Source organism: Uranotaenia lowii, unplaced genomic scaffold, assembly GCF_029784155.1.
Source record: "Uranotaenia lowii strain MFRU-FL unplaced genomic scaffold, ASM2978415v1 HiC_scaffold_516, whole genome shotgun sequence".
Classification (NCBI taxonomy): Eukaryota; Metazoa; Arthropoda; class Insecta; order Diptera; family Culicidae; genus Uranotaenia; species Uranotaenia lowii.
The window spans coordinates 348-26,392 of record NW_026598441.1 but is presented as its reverse complement, the minus strand read 5'-3'; the positions used below and the strand labels follow the sequence as shown (position 1 = coordinate 26,392).

At 38.4% G+C, this 26,045-nt stretch overlaps 1 protein-coding gene across 2 annotated transcripts; it reads right to left on the bottom strand.

The window, feature by feature from the left end:
• Positions 1 to 500: 500 nt before the first annotated feature.
• On the bottom strand, positions 501 to 22,007 carry LOC129760224 (spermatogenesis-associated protein 13-like). 2 transcript variants are annotated; one of them, XM_055757830.1, is made up of 7 exons: positions 21,483 to 22,007; positions 20,646 to 21,418; positions 20,417 to 20,579; positions 20,249 to 20,355; positions 19,939 to 20,186; positions 18,863 to 19,873; positions 501 to 12,452 (listed from the first exon to the last, which is right to left on the bottom strand). In XM_055757830.1, exons 1-7 carry the CDS (start codon positions 21,663 to 21,665, stop codon positions 12,427 to 12,429), a joined length of 2,511 nt encoding a protein of 836 aa, XP_055613805.1. In that variant the 5' UTR covers positions 21,666 to 22,007; the 3' UTR covers positions 501 to 12,426. The 2 variants fall into 2 exon arrangements, with proteins under 2 accessions (XP_055613805.1, XP_055613804.1); XM_055757829.1 differs by lacking the exon at positions 501 to 12,452 and having other exon boundaries at positions 18,009 to 19,873; positions 21,483 to 21,995.
• Positions 22,008 to 26,045: the final 4,038 nt, after the last annotated feature.

The window sequence follows — 26,045 nt, the reverse complement described above, 5'->3', positions numbered from 1 at the left end:
CCAAACACACCACCACCTTTGCACTTCGCGGTATTTATTTTATTGGGGATCGCGTGTAGCTCAATTTTTGCGATTCACCCAATACCGACGGAAAAACACCGGAAAAGTGCACTTTTATCGTCCAAAAACACCGTTCACAATATCGCGGGGTTTTCTAGGATGTATCTTAAACAATCACGCGTAAGTACAACCTTCATATGCATAGGCAAAAACCGAAAAACATCGAAAAAATCAGAAAAATCTCGGAGTGCAAAAAAACCGTACATCTGTCTTTGCTAGGGCAACCAGAATGAAATCTTAAATCTGAATCTGAAATCTGAATCTGAAATCTGAAATCTGAATCGAAAATCGGAATCTGAAATCTGAATCTGAAATCTGAATCTGAAATCTGAATCTGAAATTTTGAATCGAATCCCTGTATTTCAGCCATTATAAAACATAAAAAAAATATCACTAAAACGCTCTTCAAACTTTCGGATAAATAAAGACTACAGCAGTGAATCACTTTATCAACTTTATTCCTCATTACAACTTTAATAGGCTTTGCAGGAATTTCGACCTCATAAAAACTAACGAATGTATTTTCTTTACTTCTTCAATCGCCACCTTGAACCTGTACCTGATCCCTTATTTTGAGAGCCATTTAACCATTTCTTAGCCATGTTTACCTAATACCCAACGTTCGAATCCCAGCATCTTGTTATTATTCGGTTTAGTTTTTAATGTTAGTTTTTTTATTATTGTTATAATTAGTGACTTTGTCCAACTGATTGCTTGATACAAGTAACAAATGGTTTGTTTTAATAAATAACACTTACTTCAACTAGCTTTAGTTTTACGAATGATGGTAACACTTAAGGTGTGAGCAACTTATTTACTGGTTTCCTGCTTTCACGACTGTTAAAATTTTTTTACAAAAGTTTGTTGACCTTTACATAGTTTTTCATAAAAGCCTGTTTAATTTATGTTTTTTTTTATTTTGTTTTTGGCATAGAAGAGACTTTTTTGAAAGGTTTTTTTTCTTGTAAGTTCGTCATTTCAGAAATAAGGTTGAATAAATGGAGAAAGCTAAATCATTTTTTTAAAAGAAACTCAATTAGAAGAAATGTTGCCAGTTTTCCTTCTACTGTTTGCGTAAGATATTAGTGAAAAAAAATATTGACATTCGTGACAGTTAATAATAACAATCGGGTCAGAGATATGTTGAGTGGGCATTATTTTTTTCAAAAAATACTTAATAATTGATTCAAAGTTTTTTTGTGCCGTGGACCGTCTTGAGAAGAAAAGCTTCAACATTTTTTGTTCGGTTTTCAATTCCGTAGAGTTAACTAACACACACGCACACCAACATAGAGGGCTGTATAGAGTCTAGCTTCACAGTATTAGTTTTTTTTTCTTCTTGACCTATGTAGTTTGGTTTTAGAATTTGTCACTTGGTCTTACTCTTAATGGAAAACATTCTTCTATTTTGTTCTTTAATGCTACTTCGAATTGTTTCTAACCGATATACATACTCTATCGTTATTCCACTACAGTTTCTGCTTTTTCAATTACTATAACTTAGCCGCGATTTCCATATAATTGATTCCTGTGAAATGTCTGTGTTTTTTTTGTGTTTGTTTACTTTCTCAAACTGTAAATATTACAATTAGGAATTTTTGAGTTCATTCCTGGCCGATTTTCTTTCAACGTTTTTCTAACTTTAATTGTATAATTTAGGTATAGATTTTAGGTAGTAACCTTTTCAAATCTCTAAATGCCTAAAGTTATGCTGTACGTAGTCAGCGCTTGTTCAAAACTTGATACTCTACTCTTGCCGGAAACTGTCCTTTAACCTACAACGAACGCATAAAACGTAGAGTCTGAGAGAGAGAAAGAGTCTTCGAACCACCTAATGTGTAAGACTTTTGTTTTCTTCCAATTGCCCTGTAGTGATGTTCACTGATTTTTTCTTGTATTTTTAAATTTTTTTTTTTCATTTATGCCTAATCTATGTTTAAACGGAAAACCAGTGAAAAAACGAGATTTTTACTTACTATTGCTATATTTTACTTTTTTCAATGCAAAATTTAATCCAGGTAAACTAACTCAGACGACCAACTTTTAGAGAACGATTAGACTTATGAACTGAATTGGGACTTCAAGCATAAAAAACATATAATACCTACCTAAAATTAATCATGCAATTGTATTTGGATCTGTAATGTTTATAGTTTAGTGTTTTATCTTTACAGTTGATTGAGAATTTATCAGCATTATAAATATTGAAGGTAAAACTATTGAAGGTAAGGAATTTCCCGTGACAACACTTAACGATCTTGTGAACTGTATTTAAATGCCTATTTAAAAAAAATGAAAAAAATCTTTCAAATATGAGATCTGTTTAAAAAGTATCGAGCACAAGTTAAGAATTTATCATTTTTACAAAATGGAAGGCTTAAGCCCGGGTTAACAAAATCGTACAAAGTTTGACTGATGAATGTTCTTAAAGATTTTTTTTCTAATATTAGGAGTATCCCAAGCAACCAAAAGTCCCATAAAACAGGAACAAAAAAGCTTACTCAACCTTATCATTAATATGAAGTACTAGCTGACCCGGTAAACTTCGTTTTACCTTTGAATAAATCGTAATAAATGTTTTATTTCATCTTCACGTCCTTAACTTCATCGTACTCGAGAATCGATTTTAAAGAAAATCGTAACAAAATTGTAAGGCTTGTGTCCATTTTAAAGTTGATTTTGTATGGGGACCCCTCTTCCATGAAAAGTCAGATTCTTGAAACTTTTACTTCATTCCGATCGACCGTTTGGCGTTTATACGTGGTGGTGTTACAAAGAAAACGCCTCCATTTTTATATATAAGATGTTCTATGCAACTCAAAATTTAAGTTCTTATTAAAGCATTCAAATTCCAAAACAAGCCTTAATGATCTTCTATCCAGTAGCCTTTTAATTCAGCTTCCAAGAAATCCTAAAATTAGCAAAAATTCATATCTCTATCTTAATTGCACCCTTGGCATCGGTTCATATCACACCTTCTCTTGATTATTTACTATGTTGTAGATGATGCCGCCATGATGCCACGCGCCGGATTCCAAACTCGACAAATTGCTCAATTGCTCCTTTCCTACATTTCCTACATATATCGTATCAGAAAGATCACTTATTACCGAATTACTTATTGAAAAAAAAAACTAGCCCGTATTGGAGATCGGACACCGACCTTCGTGGTGAGGATCGAATACGCTACCACAAGACCACGCCTAGAAGTTCTAACTGGAACTAAAATTCGAAGTGGTGATGTGATTTTGAAAGCATAAATCGTGTTCAGTGGATGTGCAATTTTGCGATCGTGCTTGCAATTTTGTATAATCATTTGAATTTTGTGAAAGTTGACGACCAAAGCAAACAAGCAAACGGATGAAAAAAAAATAATAAAGGTAGGTTTTGGAAAAACAACGTTGGACAGAAACCTCATTAACATTTTCCTTTCAAAAATAACAGGATTACTCTCCCCTACTAGGTTCAGATTAAAAAAACCCGCCTGATAATGACCCCGGCGATTTGCATGTGCATACTACGAGTATCAAGGAATGTTTACGGACAGAATTGTGGCCCGGCAATTTCAGCTGTAAACCCGGAAGAAAAAGGCGTCAAAGATCCTGAGGGAGGCATGGAGGCGGTGGCAGTTAGGAAAGTAGCGAGCGGGACAATGCCCGGTTGCGGTACCTACGAATATATATGTATTGAATTTCAATGTTAGTTATAATAAAAATCAGTTAAAATCATCAATTAATTTTATTTCTTCCTAGCGTCGTATTTCAATCACAATATTACACATAACATGCTACATAAAATGGTCCGCACAATCGTTTTATGATACAAATCGTACATGAGTACATCCCAACTCACATAAAATATCGTTGAAAGTGTCCATCAAATGCCAAATTGCATCTTATCGTACAAGCTTACAACACACATCTTATAAAATGTGACTTAAGTTGTCAATCGATGTTAAAATCTCTGAACATCGTATAAGACTGCAACACATCTCGCATAAAGGGTGACATAAATCGACATTCCATCGTCAGATTGCTTCGAGTCATACAAGAGTACAAAACATCTCGCATAAAGGGTGACTTAAATCGCCAATCTATCGACAGATTGCTTCAAGTCGTACAAGAGTTCGGCACACCTCGCATAAAGGGTGACTTAGATCGTCAATTCATCGTCAGATTGAACATGTATGTACGTACAGAAAACATGTACGTATATTGCCTCCACTTTTGGTAGATATATGCTTTTTTCTAACGTCATGTACGATGATTTGTGTCGACATAGATGTACGTATATCTTTTGATATACCTACCAAATTGTTGGCTGGGGGGGCACCAATACAGCGAGTTTTGCATAGAAGGGATTGGGGTACGAGAAATGATTTCTCGATTGTTCAACAGGGAGACTCTATTAATTTTATTTTTAATGATTTGGAAATGTAACCAAATTTGGCTTGGGAGGGGAATTTGATAGATCTGAAAAATAATGTTTATTCATATTGAATTTGTGTTTGTCTAAACTTAGGCAACGGGTAATGGATTCGAAATTGAACATCATATTCAACTGTTTTAATAAGAGTTAAATTACTAAATAAAATTTAGTAATTGGAAAAACGCATTCTATGACAAAGTTTCGCTACAATTTTTGAACCCGAATTGTAAGTTCTAATATTACAATAAAAAACCCAAATATGAATTTCAAATGCTAATATTATGAAACACAAGAGTTTTTTTTATCGTCGTATCCAGATTTATAATTTTATATCTACGTCACTTCTTTTTTCGATTTTTTTTAAAAAAATTCAGTCAAGATTTTTTTGGCTCAAATTTCCATATTCAAAACAAAATCATGAAACTGAATATTGAGTTTCAAATATTGATATGGATGCTTTTTTAATATATTTTTGATTTTTGATTGAAGTTTTGCTAGTTTTTTTTAACAAGCCTTTTCTAGATTTGAAAAAAAAATATTTTCGAATGGAACAGCTTCTGAACCCCTTCTTGATCCCCGCCCCCTCTTCCTAAGGCATATCTTGTCTTGTATAAAATATGAATGACTAAAGAAGCAAAAAAGAAAATCAAATAAAAAATTTACAAAAATGATAAAAATTATTAATATGAGAAAAATGTCAAGAAATTACACAAACTACAAAAAATACAAAGTAAGAACAATTTTGTGAAATTAATAATTTTACTAAAATAACAGCAGTTTGAAAAATTGAAAGTATAATAAAAATGACAAAAATTACTTTACACTCAATAATACTATTTGTGTACATAGAGTCCCAAGTAACAAATAGTATTATCGGGTGTCAGGTCCGCTTTAAAATTTTGTTATGAAACAATGATAAATATTATGAAAAATACTTAAAATCATCTTTAAAACACAAATAAGAGATTCCAGGTTTTCCAGAAAAGATGAAAAAAACCTTTTACAACCATAAAAATGTAAGGAGTGTATTCGAAAAAAAGGCAACACTTTTTTGTGAATAACTTTTGAATGTATTGAGGACATTGATGATTTTTTTTTTGATGGTCCCTTTGGCTCAATTGGGTCCTTCCTCCACCCCATACGCTTCTTTAGAAGTGGGAGGGACATTTTATCCTTTGGATACTTAAATTTTACATTTATTTTTTTATTCTGTACGACTTTTTCGTCTTACTCCCGCGTATGTCCATCACCGTACAATTTCATATCTGATTTTTTGCCAGATCTCCATCACTTTCGTATGATCCTTTTTAGGATAAGTCTGTTTATCAAAGAATCTGTTTTATGTGCTGTATTGCCAGTTTCTTAAAGGTGTTAATGTTCATACTGTCTTTGATGGTCGGCGGTAAGTTGTTGAACATTTTCAATCCGTTGTAGAAAAGAGAGCGTTTGCAATGAAGTCTTGTGGTCTTCTTGTATTGTATCTGTGTATGTCGATTCCTTACTGTAGGCCTTCCATCAAATAAGATGGTAACATTCCATTTTTCATTTTGTATATAAACACTAGCTGATCCCATACGAACTCCGTTTCGCTTTTGAACTTGGAATATGTCATGAACAGTTTGTATGAAAGTCAATTGCCGAAAATTTTCCAGATGCACTTCCGAATTCATTGTTTAGTAATAATTGCAAAAATATTGGACGATTACTTTTTCTGTCGTCTGGTACTCAATTTGAAATCAGGAATCAATTGACCGTCCAAAAAACCCCCGTGTATAATTTTGACTCGATCGTTGCATAACAACGCTCTTATTGCCAAAAAGTTAAACCCCTTCGGTGATAACATAACACTGTTTGATATCTGAAATTGATTGCCCTTCCCTCAAAACCCCCGTGTGCAAATTTTCAAAGTAATCTATTGCATAATTACTATGGACGACCCTTTCGTCGACCCCTGGCAAAACATTTGACATCTGAAATCGATTGCCCGTCCCCGAAACTTAACGTGTGCTAATTTTCATTACAATCCGATGTCAAATAACGACGATATTGCAAAAATAATAACGACAATATCGCATAAACAGTGAATAGTTAATATGGACGACCCCTTTAGTCGACCCCTGTTTTTAATTTGGATAAGTGAAATCAATTTTTTGTTCCTAATAACTCCTATGTGCAAATTTTCATCCCAATCCAATGTATAAAAACGTCAATATCACTAAGATATTGAAAATTTGATATGGACGACCCCTTTTGCCGGCCCCTTACACTGAATTTGATACCTCGAATCGATAGCACGTCACTCAAAACTATCGTGTATCGATTTTGAGCTGAATACGATGTATAATAACGTCAATATCGCATAAACAGCGGACATTAAATATGGACGACCCCTTTTTATGACCCCTTATATACACCTTGACACCTAAAATCGATTGCTCGTCTTTCAAAACACTCATGTGCAAATTTTCAATACGATCCGAGGAAAAGTAACGTCAATATCGCGAAAACAATATTTGTCTTGTATGGACGACCCCCTTTAGAAGGGGTCGTCCGAAAATCTGAAAACATTTTTCATCCTTCCTGGTCCTAATGAGCATCCATGCCAAATCTTAAGACGGCTGAGTCTATAGAGGACAAACAAACAAACAAACAAACAAACAAACAAACAAACAAACATACAGAAATTGCTTTTTATATATATATATATTAATGTTGGCACCGCTGGCCAGAGGTGCCAGGTGTCCTGATTTATCAGGATTTGTCCTGATTTTCGAGAGACCGTCCTGATTTTTCAAAAACTCTCAAATTGTCCTGATTTTTGAAATTTATCCTTAAAATGTCCTGATTTGTCCTGATTTTCATAAAAACTTCTTAAATTTGATCGAATTTGTAGTTAAACTATGAGAAAATCGAATAAATAGATTAGAAAATAGTTAAACTCATTTAACACATGGTAATTTTCGGTTCAGATGATATTCATATGATGTTTTGCGATATGAACTACCGGCCAGCCAACACGCTGCGTACTGATGTTGCATCAAGGCGTTTACAGCACCTGCATTGCGCCTTTATTTATGCAATCTAAGCAGAAATCTTTATTATTTTATGAATCAAGAGGTGAATCATCAGCAAATAGTTTAAGACGACCATATCGTAGGCAGTTTTTCACATCATTAATAAACAATATGAATAACAAGGGACCCAGAACACTTCCTTGTGGGACACCTAGATTATTTTCTCGAAATCGCGAATAGAATGAACCATATTTTGTTCTTTGCAATCGGTTATTTAAGTAGTGCTTAAACCATTTAAGAGCCGTTCCGGTGATACCTATTCTTTCCAATAGTTCTACCAGCTTAAGCCGATCAATTGTTTTGAAAGCTCTCTTGAAGTCCAGAAATACTGCAACTGTGTAACTGCCGTCTTCCATATTGATCTTCCAGTTTCGAAGTATAAAATTTACTGCAGACTCCGTTGAGTGCTGTTTTCTAAATCCAGATTGCTCGTCGATCAATATTTCTTCTGACTCAACAAAAAATAGAAATTGCTTTTTAACTGCCAGTTCAAGCACCTTTTCTTGTATTTCCAACATGTTTATCGGACGATATAACCTAGCATCTCTCGCATTTTTCTCTTTCTGAATAGGAATAACAGTCGAACACTGCCACGGTATTTTCCCTAATTGTAGACTGGTATTTATTATATGTCTCAACTGATTTGCTATTACCGGTAGAGAATCATTAAAAACATTCAAAGAAACATTGTCGATACCAGCAGTGGGTTTCATATTTTTCACGATTTCATAAAACTCTCCATTATTAATTGTTTCAAATGAACTTAAACTTCCACTATTGTAAATCACTTGATCTTAGTAGAAATTAGAACCATTTAATTTTTAACCGAAGCTACCTTACACTACATTATATGTATACATTATATACAACGAAGCACTCTTTTTCCAAATCAAAGCTTTTTTTGATGACGTTTTCTATTTCCTGAAGCATAACCTTCAAAATTACTCAAAATTCATAATTTTGTCAAAGTTACGACAATTTTGTCGCTTTTCCTCCTTCGGCACCAAAACAACATATTTAGATTTCAGTTTTATTCATTCAAACACTCACCTTTGTCAGATGATATTAAGATAATAAACAAATAAACATATATTTGACTTTTTATCACTCCAACACAGTTTCCGCGTAACGGCATGATTCCAGATCCAACCAAAACAGAGTATAAACTTTGCAGGATCTATTGAAGTGTTATGCAAGGGAGGAGGTCGCATTCGGAGGCAGTTTTCTTGGTATATTTAGCCATATATCGTGTCAATCGTTATGAAACACTAACCGATTCGCAGCTTCCACAGATCGTCAGCCTCCTCAATTACCGGCCATCAGATTTTTCATTTTTTGTCTCCTTGATCATCTCCGAAAAATACAGGCGATACTTGTCAAAGAAAAGTTTCTGGCTGAAACCCTGCTGGGTGCCCGCTAAAGAGTTTGTTTTGCTATCCATTACGAATTTCTTCAAAATATCTCCCCACTAGCGGTCCAAATATTTTGCGCACGATTTGACCACCGTATTTTGTTCATTTAACCGGTGGGCAGCATTTCTATCTTGTGGAAATGAAGTAAGGTCTACGAGCTATACGAACCATTCAATTAACCATTTTTATCACATCACATTCTAACCATTTTTATCACAAGCCAAAAAAATTTGTCAACTAGTTTCTGTACTAGACGCCATCTCAAAAACGACTTGATAGATCGCCACCAATTTTTTCACACGAACGCATTGCATTACTAAGTGGCTCCGCTGAAAATATCATCAAATTTTATTCATGACTTCAGAAGTTATTCACAAAACAAAGTGTTGCATTTTTTCAAACATTCCTTATAGTTGTTCTACTAAGAAATGATTCAAGATAAGAAGTTCATGTTGTAGAAAAAACTTCTTGATTAAATCCATTATTTACAGTAGCGGGTTCGGACATGTGTTCATTCAATTTCACTAATAAATGTATTAATGCAAATTTTCCAATAGTTTAAGATCTTATTTCTATGCTGCTCTAGAACGGGGGATTTTTTTAAACAGATCTCGTATTTACATACTCGAAACGTGAGCAGAAAAATCAAATAAATTCATGAAGATTCTGAGTCTGGGGCGTTGTCTCCTAAATAAAAAATAAAATCTCTTATAACGTTCAAAGCAGCTCAGAACAAACAATATTTGATCTACGGTATGTGTTTTAACAGGATTTTTTTTAAAATTTGGTTTTGGTTCATTGGATTTTCGGTCCTCGGAGGACACGCAAACTATTTAGTGTAGGGGTGCAAATTTGTTTTTTTTTCTGTTTCAATGTTTTTTCTAAGATTTCCATTTCTTTATCTTTCCTAAATCTGGACCAACCTTTATTTCCATAACAGTAATTGAACAGTTACCACTTTTTTGAAATGCTTCTTCCATGGTCCAGTTTTGAACGAAATTTTGAGAATCAAAGTACCCTATGAAAATTGGAAAACAGAAACTAATCAATAACACAGTGCAGTGATTATCACCGTAACGCTCACCTATCGCTGTACTAGATTCTTTTATGAGTACTGGAGGATGCGCCTGATTAAAGAATTGGGACCTGGACATTCTGCCGAAGGTCGTCAGACCGAAAGATGTTCGGCCTAAGGTTTTTTTGGTATTTTGTCCGAAAGGATTTAAAGCAGAATCTTCGTTAGGCCGAATTGACATTATGCCGAAAGGTCGTTAGGCGTAGTGGTGGTAAGGACGAATAGTCATTAAGCCGAACTGCCGTAAGGCCGAATGGATAAGTTGACGATTAGACATTTTTCATATACTTAAAGCTTAGTTCTTTTAGAAATGGGACAGTTACGAATGCCTGTATCTTAAAAACCAATCGTTTGAACGAAATACTTTCTATGAAGAAAATGAAGGTTATGTTATGATCTTTCATGAAAAAATTTGAGAAAAAATATTTACCGTTTTTTGTTTAAGACATTTCTACTTTATTCTTGGTATCTCCCATTGGCCGGCGCACACTTTTTTCAGTCATGGTATTGATCAGATTTTCCAACTTATACTTCGTGAAATCTATATTTTAGGTGGCTTCACCCTCCTTCTTCAATTTCTGATACTTTTCGGTCCAATACTTCTCTTTTAAAAGAAACTGGAAGCATTTTAGTGGATACAGTTGTTTCGAAATGAACAAGTTTAATTATATTTTTGATCACAATTTTGAACGTTTTTTTTTTGGTACCGGTTTAACAGATTAAGAGCTTTGGAACTATCGAAAAAATGGTTGTTTGAGGTTGTTTTGTTGTTGTTGGATTTCAATGAGTCATCACTAGGCAACACTTTCAGCTTATCGGAGAAAATTGTTTTGGACATTTCAGCGATCTACCCTTAGTTTTTCGTTTATTGAAAATTAAAAATGCTGGTATGAGACTTGATTTCCTTGATGACCCTTAACCGTTGTTGTCGATCATGTGCTTCACTCCAATGCTTGATTTGAACTTTGTAGACATTATTAACAGTGTTTGCAGACTTATCCACCACAAAAACTCAGTAATTCTTTGAATAATCAACGGTTTTGTCAGCTATCAATTTGATAATGACGAGTTTTAAAGGAAACTGTGCAAAATTATTTTTTTCTTTTTCTCTTGCATCGTACATATCTCAAAAACGCGTAAATTTTAAATTTTGAAAAAAATAGGTCGAATAGTACTTTTTACAGGCAACAAAATGCTGTCAAAATTTTTAATATCCAATTACTAGTTAACGAGCTATTAACAAATGAAAGTGTCCCATTTCTAAAAGAACTAAGCTTTATCTGTTTTTTTGGCCGAGGGTGCAGAGTCGTCGGGCCGAATGGTTTTGGATAAACGTCGAACAGCAACTGTTTGGCCAAATGGCCGTCCGGCCGAATATTCAGTCGGCCTAGCGACCAATCAGCCTAATATCAATCGGCATAGTGTCCATTTGGCCTGACATCCATTCGACGTGTCATTCAGACTAGCACCAGAGATTGACTAATCGGCTTGGCATTCTTTCAGCTTAGAGACCATTTGGCCTAACGACCCTTCGATCTTACGATTATTCGACCTTTTGACCATTTGACCAATATTTGACTTAAAAATTAGAAACTTCTAAAATAAGAAACTATTTGGTTGAGGTTAAGAAACTCTTCGTTTAAATTTTACCGAAGTTCACAAATAATTTTGAATCCTGATTTCCTTTTTTTTTCTAACTCCGCATTCTTAGATTTATGGTTATAGTTAACCCTCAATGAGGTTTTTGTTATACTGTTTTCAATTATTTTTTTTTTTATTAAGTTTCCTATTTTCGACAGTTGTAAAAGTGTGGATTGATACGATTTTTTTGGTTTCAGTTAAATCTTGCTTGTTTTTTTTTCCTTTTTTTGTTGTTCCTGTTAACTGTCTCTTAAAGGATAACTTCAGAACCAGTCGGAATAGATTTTAAAGTTAAACATACTACACTTAGATAATAAGTGCGCCTCGCTTGGCAGTACTCTTTGTGACCAGCACAAATTGCGTTTTATTTTTCGGGAAGGCCAAGGTTGATCTCAACGTACGCAGTTTAGCGTAGAGAACACACACACATACACCTTTCTTTCGTCTTGTTAAAGTATTTTCTACATCTCCTTAGTTGAAATGTTCTAAAATCTGAGCGTATTTTAATGAGACCATTCGTTTACTTTTGGATTTGACTCACAAATCGGGTAGGAATTTTCGTGTCCATTTTAAATTCCGTTGTTCTTTGCTGTAAAGTCTGTTTTAATGTAAGGATCTAGTAAGGGAAGTTTTGTGCGTTCGAGACTGTTTTTCTTTCAAACATTGACTGATTTAGCATACATATCTTCATTTTAAGCTGTAGATCAAAAGATCTACCAACGGATGTGGCGAAGATCTAGAACAACAGTACGTCTTCGTCCTCTGTGGAGAAAAAGAGAAAACAGGGAAAGAGAAATAGAAAAAAGAAGAATTGTGCATTTTTTTCTTTTTATAGCTTTTGAACCTTTGAGGGATGTTTTTGTTTCTAAATTACTAATGCCAATTGATGAAATGCACAAAACGTCATGGGAATGGAAACAGAGAAGTTTGCAAGTGAAATGAAGTGAGTATCATCTGTGAAGTTTCTTGAGTAAGATGAGTTTGTATTATATTCTGATTTGATGACTTTTGAAGTGAGCCAGTGATTTGTTAATCTATGGTTTTTTTTAAATTGACTTGTTTTGAGAAAATATTTAAAATGTATTCAAGAATTTACAAAATCTTGTTGGATTCCTCACGGTTCATGTCTGAAGTCATTTTGAGTATTTTTAATACATGAATGATATCGATAAAACAATGAACAACGTCCCGATACCTGTTTCTTGAAAAATAATTTTGGAAAATCTTGGCATCATGAGCTCAGATTCTGTCTACCTATCACTTCTAGTTTGTATGATATGGCGTATAACAGGACTACACTCGGCAAATACTTATTATAATATTCATAACATGCGTCTTGTGAACCGCTTTTTGGAGTGTAAAATTGTTTTTCAAAAAAGTCTTATGAAATTCTTTCAGGTTTGTTACCATGGAAAAGTTTCTAACCAAGATTTTCAAGATTCGTTGCGTAAATGTAAATGTCGAGAATTGAGTGTAGAGTGGGCGGACCTACCTTTGAGCCCCGAAAAAATATTCCCAGGTGACCCAAGTCTCTGAATGCCAGCAAAATACCCGACCTAACGCCATGCCGCCATTTTGTTCCCTCTATCACCAGGACTCCGTATTTTACCCTTTTCAAGTCCGGTAAGAGTCCCCAAAGCCGTTCTCCTGAGCGCCAATCCTGCCTTCCATCCGTGACGTGACTGGAGCCGTGAACGCCATCCAAGGGCGTTGCCAACTACCGTCATTATCCGTGGAAGTGTGAGGCCCGCTTACCATCCATCGAGATCGTCCGCTACAGCAGGCGGCACCCTGTACTTCGGAGTCATGAGGCAACGACAACACGCTGCGAGCACGAAGACGTTCGAACCCTCCAAACCCGCATAGAAGGCTCGATATGCAGCACAACGAGCTACTGTTTCTCCGGTACATCACAAGGAGGAGGTGCACGCAGAGTGAAAGTATCCGGAAGCAGACGACTGAGGCGGTGTTTACTGCTATCTGGGAAGATATATCGATCTGTCGACAAGCGCCAATATCACCAATTGAAGGGGGAATAAAGTGGGAGAGCCAAGCTCGAAACATAATTATTTAGCGTTTCCTTAAAGTTCTTGATTTTGAAAAGCCATCCCTGAGGCAAGAATTGGGGAAGTCTTAACAGTGCAGTGCTGGGTAGTGACTCAACCATAGTTCATGGGATAAAATCCACTGGATGGTCATCGGGACGAAGACAGTGAAATGTCGTCAGACCGGAGCCACTAAGATGTCGTTGGACCGTTTTAAAGGCTATATGCAAGGTTGTCGGACCGATGTCATGTAGAACACCGAGGCACTGGAAAATTGTCGGATTGGAAGACAAGAAAAGTAGTCCATCCGAAGACATGGCGGTCATCGAGCCGGAGTCATTCAAGTGTTCAAGTGTCTTCGGAACGTAACCACGGCAACATTATCGAACCGGAGTCATTGGGACGACGTGTCGCCGAGTCGGAGCCACCAGGAAGTTATCGAACCAGAGAGCTATACAATTTAATCGATCCGGAGTCACAGGACGATCTGTCCACTGGATATAGGTAAGGTCCTGGAGAAGGTGATTCAAAACCGACTTCAGAGATACACTGAAAGCGAGGGCGGACTCGGTAAAACAGTTTGGCTTCCGTCGAGATCGCAGCACTGTAGATGTAATCCGCTCGGTCATCGAGGTAGCGGACAGAGCCAGGCTAACCAATAGGAAAGGACTCCGCTTTTGCGCTGTGGTCCCTCTGGATGTGAAGAACGCCTTCAACAGTGTCAGTTGGACAGCGATTGCATCGTCGCTCATCCAAATGAGGATCCCGGCATATCTGTATAGGCTTGTGGAAAGTTACTTCCACAACCGCCAACTGCAGTATATGGAGTGTTCAACAGGCAGGGGTCAATACTTGGTCCGGTTCTGTGGAACATAACTTACCACGCTAAACTCGTAGGATTTGCGGATGATGTAGTCCTCTTGGCGAGAGGCTCCTCAACAGCGGAGGTTGAGCTACTGGCTACGGTAGCTATCCAGGCAGTGGAAAGCTGGATGCACTCCAAGTGCCTGCGTCTAGCCCACCACAAAACCGAGATGGTGCTAATCACCAACCTGATCTCACCCCAAACAGGTGCTATGCAGTTGGACCGTGCAATATCGTGTCCAAACGCGCAATCAAGTACCTTGGGATGATGATAGATGACAGGCTCAGCTTTACGAGCCCAAGTAGTAAAAGGAGGATCCTGGCAAGTGTGAACACATCAATCTTGCGGGTCGGAGCAGTGGCCTGGAGGCAGGCCTTGGGAAGAAACTGTAACCTGCAGCGACTTAGCAGCGTTCAGCGGCTGATGAACCTGCAGGTTATCAGCGAATATCGGACCATGTCGTCCGAAGCCGCCTGTGTAGTAGCTTGTGTCATGCCCATCTCGGTTTTGCTTGAGGAGGATGTCTATTGCTACGACCACAAAGACACGCCCAACGTACGATATTCTGCCAATGAGGACTCGATGTCCAACTGGCAGTAGCTGTGGGACAGCTCAGCCAGAAGAAGGTGGACCCATCGTCTGATCCCGCACATCGGGAGCTGGATCCGAAGAAGACACGGTGAAGTGGACTTCCATATGACGCAATTTCTGACTGGTCATAGATGCTTCATGAAGCACCACTACCGGTTTGGTCATGTGGCTTCGCCATATTGCGAAGATAGTGGTGACGAAGAGGAAACACCCGAACACCTGTGGGCCAGACACGACAGCAGACAACGTGGTGCAGAGGATGTGTATGGACTCCAATACTTGGCATGCGGTCAGCGATGGGATCACCAGGATCAAGACTGCCCTGCAGAGGAGCTGGAGTCAACGGCAGTCCGCGAATGATGTAAGACGACTCCATCGCCGGGGATCTTCGGAGTGCGTCCGGTCCCTTGATCGAAGTTACAAAGATTAGGCATCATCATCTGCGTAGTGGAGGTCATGGGTGCGCCGCGGACGTGTGTAGGGGAGTATCCGAGTAGTGCCGCTTCCTAAGGGGGAAACTGCGGGGATAAGATAATACCTTCCACGTAGCGGACCTCGTAGGAAGGGAGTAAATCACTGTCGGATGATACCCACGGATAGAGAGGTTCTCGATGCCGGGCGAGCCTATCGAGTCGGTGTAGGATGTCGTCAATGCCTAGAAACATCCGAGTCGTAGCGTTCAAAGTCCCGAATGTGTGCCGTGACAGGGCGAGTCCAAGACAAGCTGCTTCGATCTGGCACACAAAAGGCAAAGAAACCCGCGGGCCGAAAATCATAGAGTCTTCCTAATGCCTGCCAAAGGGATAAAAGAAATCCGAGCAACGTTTGAAGTAGACTGACCCTGTCGAGGGGGGGGGGGGGGGGCTGTCGAGTAGTGTGCGTCCGACCCCATGGTCTGAAGTTACAAAGATAAGGCAACATCTTCTGCGTCGCGGATTCCGTGGGTACGCCGCGTTCGTGCGTAGGATGCTCCAAGGGTTATTCCACGATCGGGGATACCCACGGGTAGAATGGCTCTCGACGCCTGGTAAGCCATTCAAGTCGGAGTGGAATGACGTCTTCGACAGGAATCAGCCGAGTAGTTGTATCAAGTCCCGCGCGTGTGCTGTGACAGGCACTAGTCTCTGATAAGCTGCTCTCGATCGGTACACGACGGACATAAAGGTGACAAATCTTGAATACTGGAGACTGGAGATCAAAGGTCGGGCCTCGAGTCGTCAGAGGCCTCGAGAGGTCGGGCCTCGATTCTTCTGGAGGAGAGGTTTGTGTGGCCAACCCGAGTCTTTACGATAAGAGGTTGGGTCTCGAGTCACAAGCGGAGAGATCAGACCTTTAATCAACAAGAGGAGAGGTATTAGTGGTATCCTCGAGCCATTATTAGGAGAGGTCAGATCTCTAGCCGTTAGAGCAGAGATCGGGCCTTGAGTCGTGCAGAGGAGAGGTTAACCTCGAGTCGTGCAGAGGAGAGGTCAACCTCGAGTCGATGCGAGGAGGCGTGGAATCTAGAGTCGTTATCATGAGTCTACCCATTGTACCCATGGATCCAGAGTAGCAAACTAAAACTGAAATACACTCCGTAAACCGGGATGTACCACCTGTAGTAATCAACTTAAAAAAAGAGCCACATGGAAGTCGTCAGACTGGAGTAATGGAAGGTCATCAGGTAGAACTCCCGGTGGCTTCTACGGACTGAAGAATCTGTTGGAAGCTCATCGAAATGGAGTCATCAGAGATTGTCGGACCGGAGATACAAATAATGGTCGGGCTAACGTCAAGATCCTGGATTCGAAGCCACCGGGAAGTTATTGGAACGGGAACCATGGAAAGTAGTCCAGTCAGGGCCATGGAGGTTGTCGAGCCGGAGCCACTCAGGAGTCATCAAAACAGGAACAATTCGAAGATCTTCGGAACGTAGGCACTGGAAGTATGCGAGTTGAAGTCATTGGGAGGTCGTCAAGTCGGAGTTGATGGAAAGTCATAGGGCCCTGAAATGGCATTTGACTGGAGCCACTAAGAGGTTTTCGGATCAAAACCATTAAAAGGCCATCAAGACTTAGCTATAGAAGCTATTCGATCCGGAGCCACGCAGGGAAGTGTTTGGACAGGAGTTATGGAAGGTCATTGTGAGTTTATCGGACAGGTGCCATCGGGAGTTCGTCGAATCAAGATTTTTTCGGAAGCTCATCGGGAGTGGAGCCATGAAGATCTTCGATCCGAACGTCGTCGGACCAGGAACAATTGGAAAATCGTTGAACTAGAGTTGCTGGGTAGTCGCCAGGCCGTAGTCTTTGACGGTCTTTGCGATCAAATTCACAGAAATGTCGTCGGCCTGGAAGGAACGCAGTTTTTAATTACATCACTTCCACATCTTGGGTTCAAACGAGGATTGTCACCATCCAGAATTTTGCTGGGAATCCTAAATTTAGTCCTTCGAGCCGGATACTGCACTATAATTAAACCCTCTACCAAAAAGAGGCGAATGAATTCAGAATTTAAGACCTCTATAAAATGAACAAAACAAACAAACAAACTCTCTACCGTTATGGCAACTGATGTATTTTTGAGACGTTAAGGAAATAATTTCGGGGTTTACCAAATTCCACTATTTGAACTCTTTACCAGGTTTTATCTTTATCCATTTTTTAGATTTTAAAAATTCAATCATTTATCTTCCGCGTGAAATTATTCGAAAAAAAAAAAAAGAGTTTCCGAAACGACCACCAGCAACAGAACTAAGTATAGAAAACAATATTTAAGTAAACAAGACTCAAGAAAATTTCACAATAACAGAGCAAACCAAACAACGAAACAAACAAGTTACTAGTTTGACGTAAAATAAAATTTTATTACTCATAATAGTAGGTATTAGGTTTCCATGTTCCTGCTACGTTGTATGAAGGGTAATAGTCGGTAAAGGCTTATTTCTTTTTTGGAAAATAACTTAGGTGTCGGGAGAATGTGTCAGCTTTCCTGTTTTGAGAAGGTATACATAGTATATAATATATATAAAATAAAATTATACATACATAAAAACCTATATACATAATTAATACCGATAACCGCAGTTCCGACATTTCGAAAATTTGTTTTTTAAAAATTTTGTTAACATAGCACGCCTAACTGTGGCTTTTCATAGTATTTGAAAAGAGAAATTCTAAGTAAGTAAACTCAACGTTGTTAACGAGTAATTTTTGCAAACGAACGAAAATAGATCTCTAGAAAAAAAAAATGGTTAAACTTGGAGCCGAGTCGACAACAAAACTCGACTCGATCCCTCAACTCGGTTAGTATCGGTGCTTGATAACGCATGAATTGACTGTTTAGATTAATCCCAGTTTTCAATTGTAACTTCGTTCTAGATAAATTCTGCCACCGCAATTAACTACTTACAACAGCTTTTGGATATCCTATAAATATTGGTTGATTGGGGAAGGGCTTGTTTAAAACTATCGAGGAGATTTCCAGTTACGCTCAACATTATCATGACTTCTTCCTAAAACAAATTCTTAATGCTGCATGCTTGTGTAAAAGTGGGGACAATGTTTGTGGGGTTGTGATTTAAAAAAAAAGGGGGGAAATGACTTAGAACTAGAGCATTGTGCTCTCGCACCCTCAGGAGGACGTGGACGACTGAGTCATGACTGAGTGATCTTTGTTGTGTTGTGGTTTACCTTTGGCCATTGCTGACGTTGTGGGCAGCATTCCGCTGCTGCCCTGGTTGCTGTGATTGCTATTGGTGGACAGGGCCGATAGGGTTCGCTGCTGGTACCCGAGACCGGGACTGCTAGCGGAGGAACTATCCGACGCCTGGTTGACGGCCACTAGCGAAAGTGCCATCGGGTGATGGGTGGGGCTTTGGGAGGGAGTACTGTTGGTGCTTTTCGCCTTCCGGAACCAGTTACCCAGTTTCCGGCGACCTAGCGAGTGGGAACCGAATTCCGGCCCATGCTGCTGCTGCTGTTGCAGTTGTTGCTGCTCTTTGACTTGCTTTCGAGATTTTTTAGGAAGCGTGTTACCTAACTGTTTACCACCTACTAAACTATTGACTGGAGATTCTTTCAATACACTGCTACTACTGCTAACCCTGGCACTCTGGGTCATATTGCCTAACATGTACTGCATGCTCTCGGCGAGTTCTGCCGATCGCTCATTGCTATTTTCGGTGTCCGTATTGCTGCAACCATCCTTTTCATCGTTGAACGGGAAGTACTCTCGATCCGAAAGGTTGTCTTCATCGGCACAGGCTCCATCAAGCTCCGACACGAACAGACTTTCTCCGCAGAATTGTCGCTCGGCCGAGAGCGTATTCAGGAACCGCAACTTGCTGCTACTGCTTCGGAAGCAAAAATCGAACCACTTATTCCGGGTGTCACAGTAGAGTCGGAGGGCGTTTTTCAACGTGACCCCAAACATTTTCCCATCCGGTAGGTTCAGAATCCGGCAGTTGTCCAGGAAGATTCGACCTTTGTAGATGTAGTTGGTCCGCTTGAGCAGATCCTTCTTGCAGTAGATCAGCTGCCGATCGAACAGGAACAGCGTGTAGGTGTTGTTCCACAGGTTTGGGGACATCCGGATGGCATCGGTTTGCAGGAACAGTCGGGTACTGTGCACGTTGATCGATGGGCCCTGGAAGTTCTCGAAGCGGGACTGAATCCGGGACAGATACTCGCTGTGACGCTTTCCTAGAGTTGAATGAAGGGGGGAGGAATTAGAAATGTGAAGTTTGGAGTATTGAGAAAAGTGGTACCTTCATTGACCATTTCCGTGACCCGGCGCATCGCCGTGAGGGCCAGTTCGAACACCTCCCGACAGTCCATGCTCTCCAGTTCGGATTTGGTACATTGGCGCAGGTTGATTAGGTGCAGAAGATCCTTTCGGGTGGGCGTGTGCTTGACTAGTTCGCTCAGGTGCAGCGGATAGCGACAGATTCGTTGAATCGGTGCCAGGAGATGCGCGGAAAGCGGTAGTTCCGGAAGGTTCTGGGCCACGCGACAGCTGTGAAGTTTTTGGGGACATTAAATTAAATGGAATTCTAAATGGTTTAAACCTCAACATACCTTTCTAAAATTGTACATGCATCTTTGTTGCTAGCATAGTTTTCCAACTCCATTAGGGCTCGCGGGTAGGAATTGCAGTACGATGAGTAGATCATGAAAGCCGATTGCTAGAAGAAAGGTTTAACGTGAGCATCGGGTTGTTGGAATTGTTCCTAAGAATTGACTTACGTATTCAAGAAACACTTCGCCTATCCGGTTGTTCGGAACCGCTATCCGTAGCGCATCGAGGAACGTCTGCTGAAACCGCCAAATTTTCTCAAGATTCGAAAAGATTATATTGACACTTTCGGCCGAAAAGACGTCCTCCCGTTCCTTGAGGGGTTTTATGTAACTGTAAGAAGTAGATTAAGATAAAAGGTTAAAGACTGTTACAGAGAGAAATTTGTCAACGTCTTACCCTAAGCACAGTGAATTGAGCAGTTTGACGTAGTTGATCTCCGTCTCAAGTAGTTCCTTGATCACGTTTTCCTTGGTCTGTTCCTGACTAGGGCTGGTGCCGGGAATCGGTGGCATCTCCGATGGCAGCGAGTCTTGCAACATATCACAGTTCTTCAGTTCTCCCAAGGCTTCGTCCTCCCGACTTCCGGCGGTTTTGCTGTTAATGATGATTATCTGCTTCGGTTTACTAAAGGTTGGCACCACCTTGACAAAGTCCATAGGAAACCATCCACACTCGGCATTCTGTACACGTTCTTCCTCATCCCGATCGGAAAGTATTGCTTCAGATTTGATCCGTCCCCACCACCAAGGACCGGGCTCTCGTTTCAAAACTTCTACCAGAGCTCCCTTCTCCAGGGCAAGTTCCTGGGGTCCAGCAGGTCGAAACGAAAACAACACCTCGGCGAATACTGGCTCATCCATCGGTCGATGAATGCCTGCTGTATCATGCCCCGGTAAATCATCCGAATCCGAATCGCTAAGATCGACATTCGACCGTCGAAGACCTTCGCCCTGAGCTGCTATATGATCCAGTCCTGAAGGTTGGCTAAGCGATTTGCCGCTTAGCCTTGATATGTTGGCTACATTCTCCTTGTTACTGCTGCCGCTGCCGTTGCTGTCTCTTCCCTTGAGCGACAGTTTGTGCTTCAACAATGTCGTGCTCGTTGTCGAAACCTTTGCCGAATTCGCCCGCCTTACCGAGGCATTTGAGTGAGGTGAAACCTTGGTGTCCTAAAAAAAATAATGCCTTTATAACTTCAATTCTGTTGACTTCGGAATCCGAAAAATTTCTTACCACAATATCAATTCCGTCGTGGACCAGCAGCGTTTCGTCGGCTTCCAGTTCGATCTGGATGCCGGAGTCGCCGCTGTTACACTTGTCCCTTCGATGCGACTTCGTTTTGCGGCGTTCTTTGCTTGAACGCCATACTAGGGGACCGAAGCGATGCTTTTCGACGCCCCCGCCGTCCAGGTTCATGGCCACTGTTGGAGTCGGTAGAGCGGGTTGTTGAAAGAGGGTTTGCTGTTGAAGCGTATTGCTTGCGCTGCCTATCGGTGGTGATGGATGTTGCTGTGGTGCTTGGACCGGAAACGATCCGGATGGTTTGTGTGGTTTCAGATGGGAGAAAGTCTTTTTGAACTTTTGCAGTACGCTTTCGGAAGCTGGAATGGATATGCATAAACCATCAGATTTACTACTGAAGATTGGAAGAGTTCTACCATAACATGAATTCTCTTCCAAGAATTTTAAAACTCTGATTTGCTTAACCTAATGATACATTCAAAGCTCAATATTAATATTTTACTGTAAGAAATCCCCAAAATGTAGAGTACTTACCCGAAGGATACTTGATTCTTGTAATTTTGAAGTTTTTTTCTCTGACAAGGAAAGTTTGAGAGAAAATAGATCGAGTTCATTTATTAATCAGAAGCCGAGTGAGTCCCAATTTAGCACTCCATAAAACGCAGGTTACAACTGCTGTTGAACTTCTACTGAATGTCATAGACTACAGCACTGATATTCGGTGGAAAACTTAAGTGGTTAGAGCTCGGTGCGTGATTGACGTACTTAGTCGTCACACTGTTACTTCATATTTGAAAGTATTTACAGTTGTCAAGGGGTGGAAACGAACGGGAAAAGTTTCCCGCGTGTTTCCGAAGTAGGAATTTGTTGCGATGTTGAGCCATCATGTTCTAATTATTTCAGCTGGTTATAGCAATCATCAAAGCGTTGTTGATTTCTTCGCATTCAACTTTAAATATAATAGACTCAACTACAAACTGATGATCGACTTTACGCAATCAACTATGAATATAATGGATTCAACTTTAATGGTATAGGGTAGATACTCTAGATTTCGACAGGAGCTAGTTTTCGACAAAATTTTAATGAAAGGCTTATCTTTCTGTTTGGTGACTTAAGCTATCTATCTTCATATTTTTCTATTTTTGCTCTCCCACTTTAGTATACCTTGAATATAAAAGTTCCTCTAAATAAGTTATTGAATAGTTGTAAATAAATAATTTAAAAGTTACATTTTAAATCACCTGTGAAATTCAATTCCAACGACCAAATAAAAATGATTTTGAATCACGAAAAACCCCCCTTTAATTTGATTAAAAGCAACATAAAAGGAATCAATGGAAAGGTTAAGGTTATGAGATCAATCTTTTCGGTAATTTATTGAATATTTTTGCTAACATTTAATGAAATTTCAACTGTTTTTAAACTGTCGAAAACTAGCGCAGAAAATTCTCCCAATAATCTATTTTTCGACACCCATCTTCTTCTGTATGTTTATACTGTTTCCATGGTGTAAAAAACGCCGTGAAGTAGACAAGCAATTCCAATACGCATATATTCTTATTGCTGAGCTAACAAAGGAGGTGGAAATATGCTTGTCGAAAACTAAAACTTTTTGTGTCGAAAACTAAAACTGAATGTCGAAAACTAGATCATCGAGGGGTTTTAGTAAAAGGCTAATAAAAATGTTGTTTTGAAACTTTTGATCAATAAAAAAGGTAGAGAATGAAGATAAAAATCTGATTCATATAACCAATCACATTTGAAATGAAAAACTTTAGTCAAATAGTTTATTCACATGGTTTTTCTGACAAATCAAGCCAAAACTGTCGAAATCTAGGTATTGTACCCTAATTGATTCAATTGTTGATATGATAAATTCAACTACAATTGTATGATTGATTTCAGTTATTCAACTATAAATACAACAGATTGAACTATACATTTCTGGTTGACCTCTAGCATTTAACTACAAATATGATAGATTCAACTGTAGTGGTATAATTGATTCAACTGCAAATATGATACATTGAACTGCAAATGTATGATAGATTGTGTGATACTTGAATACTATAGTGTTCATCCGGGTTCATCAGCAAAAATTAAAAAAAAACCTTAGTGTGAGAGCAGATCGTAGTTCTGTTTTTAGGGCTCAGCCGTTCCTTTACGTGATCCTGGCAGGTTCCCACAGGAAACTAGTATTGATAAGTCGGCGTATGATAGATTGATTTCATAATATTGAGTGATTTTTCTCCCCACAGATTAGTTAAGACGCACAACTTGCTGGGCAAATGTATCAAGATTAAACAGCGGAGGAACCAGGACGTGGATATCGAGATTGCCGGTCAGATTTTCTTGCATCGTGGCGGCTAGAACAAACTAGATGCAATATGCTGTAATAATAAATTAAAAGACAATAAAACGTAGCCTTTAAATAATTCTGAAATAAAAACATCTGAAGAAATGATAACTTCCAATATAAACAGAATTTTTTATTTACAATATTTATAGTTGACCTCATTGAATCAATCATAGAAATAAAATGTAATCTATCATATTTATAATTGAATCAATTATATTATTATGGTTGAATCTATCATATTTATAATCAAATGAATCATATGATTATAGTTGAATCTACTATAATTAATGTTGAATGTATGACATCAATCGTACATTATAGTTGAATCTATTATATTTATAGTTGAATGCACGGAATTATAAAGCAACCTTAGTTGAATGTATTATACATATATTGTTGAATGTACGAAATCTATCAGATCGTCTTTTATGTGTATTGTTGAAATTTTGATAATTATAGTTGGTCGAGAAGCGATCAGATATACGATTGAATATAAGTGGATTATTGTTGGAAATACTATATATTTTTTTCCGTGATCGGAACAAAATTTGCGATGTGACGTCCCAGTAGTACAACGTTCCAAGGCAAAAGGTAAGAAGAAACAGTAAAACCAAAGAGATGAAAAATGGAAAGGAGGAAAAAGAAATCTTTAAAGAAATAAACAAAAAGGAAAAAGAGGAAAAGGAATGAGGAATAAGAAATAAGGAGTAATAATGAATAAGGAGTAAGGAATAAGGAATAAGGAATAAGGAATAAGGAATAAGGAATAAGGAATAAGGAATAAGGAATAAGGAATAAGGAATAAGAAATAAGGAATAAGGAATAAGGAATAAGGAATAAGGAATAAGGAATAAGGAATAAGGAATAAGGAATAAGGAATAAGGAATAAGGAATAAGGAATAAGGAATAAGGAATAAGGAATAAGGAATAAGGAATAAGGAATAAGGAATAAGGAATAAGGAATAAGGAATAAGGAATAAGGAATAAGGAATAAGGAATAAGGAATAAGGAATAAGGAATAAGGAATAAGGAATAAGGAATAAGGAATAAGGAATAAGGAATAAGGAATAAGGAATAAGGAATAAGGAATAAGGAATAAGGAATAAGGAATAAGGAATAAGGAATAAGGAATAAGGAATAAGGAATAAGGAATAAGGAATAAGGAATAAGGAATAAGGAATAAGGAATAAGGAATAAGGAATAAGGAATAAGGAATAAGGAATAAGGAATAAGGAATAAGGAATAAGGAATAAGGAATAAGGAATAAGGAATAAGAAATAAGGAATAAGGAATAAGGAATAAGGAATAAGGAATAAGGAATAAGGAATAAGGAATAAGGAATAAGGAATAAGGAATAAGGAATAAGGAATAAGGAATAAGGAATAAGGAATAAGGAATAAGGAATAAGGAATAAGGAATAAGGAATAAGGAATAAGGAATAAGGAATAAGGAATAAGGAATAAGGAATAAGGAATAAGGAATAAGGAATAAGGAATGAGGAATAAGGAATAAGGAATAAGGAATAAGGAATAAGGAATAAGGAATAGGGAATAGGGAATAAGGAATAAGGAATACGGAATAAGGAATAAGGAATAAGGAATGTTGAATAGGGAATAAGGAATAAGGAATACGGAATAAGGAATAAGGAATAAGGAATAAGGAATAAGGAATAAGGAATAAGGAATAAGGAATAAGGAATAAGGAATAAGAAATAAGGAATAAGGAATAAGGAATAATTGGCATCCACCTAATGAAATTAAGGCACTGTTAGCGTTTTGTGATTGAAAAATATGTCCATGAATTCTCCACCACCAGGAATCAAACTCGAGTCCTTTGATTATCACTCCCACACTTTACCAATAGGCCAAATCATCAGATCAAACTAGTTAAGCTGTAGCTCTATAATTCAGTTGACTTCATTGAGTTGAATTCGCTGCTAGATTCTACGACAGAAAACGCTCATCGTGCCCCGATTAATGGTGCTTATACTGCCCCAGGGAAGGTTCTCATTATGCCCCTACAGTGGCTGATTTTCAGCTTTCAGCAAAAAAAATAAAATGCATTTTTAAATGTTTTTATCTGCTTTTTCATGTTTCAGCCATTTAGGAAATAGATTATTTTAGTGTCTGAACACGAAACAATGATGTAACTCACATATCATAACTGTTTTCTATGGTTAAATAAGCGTAGTT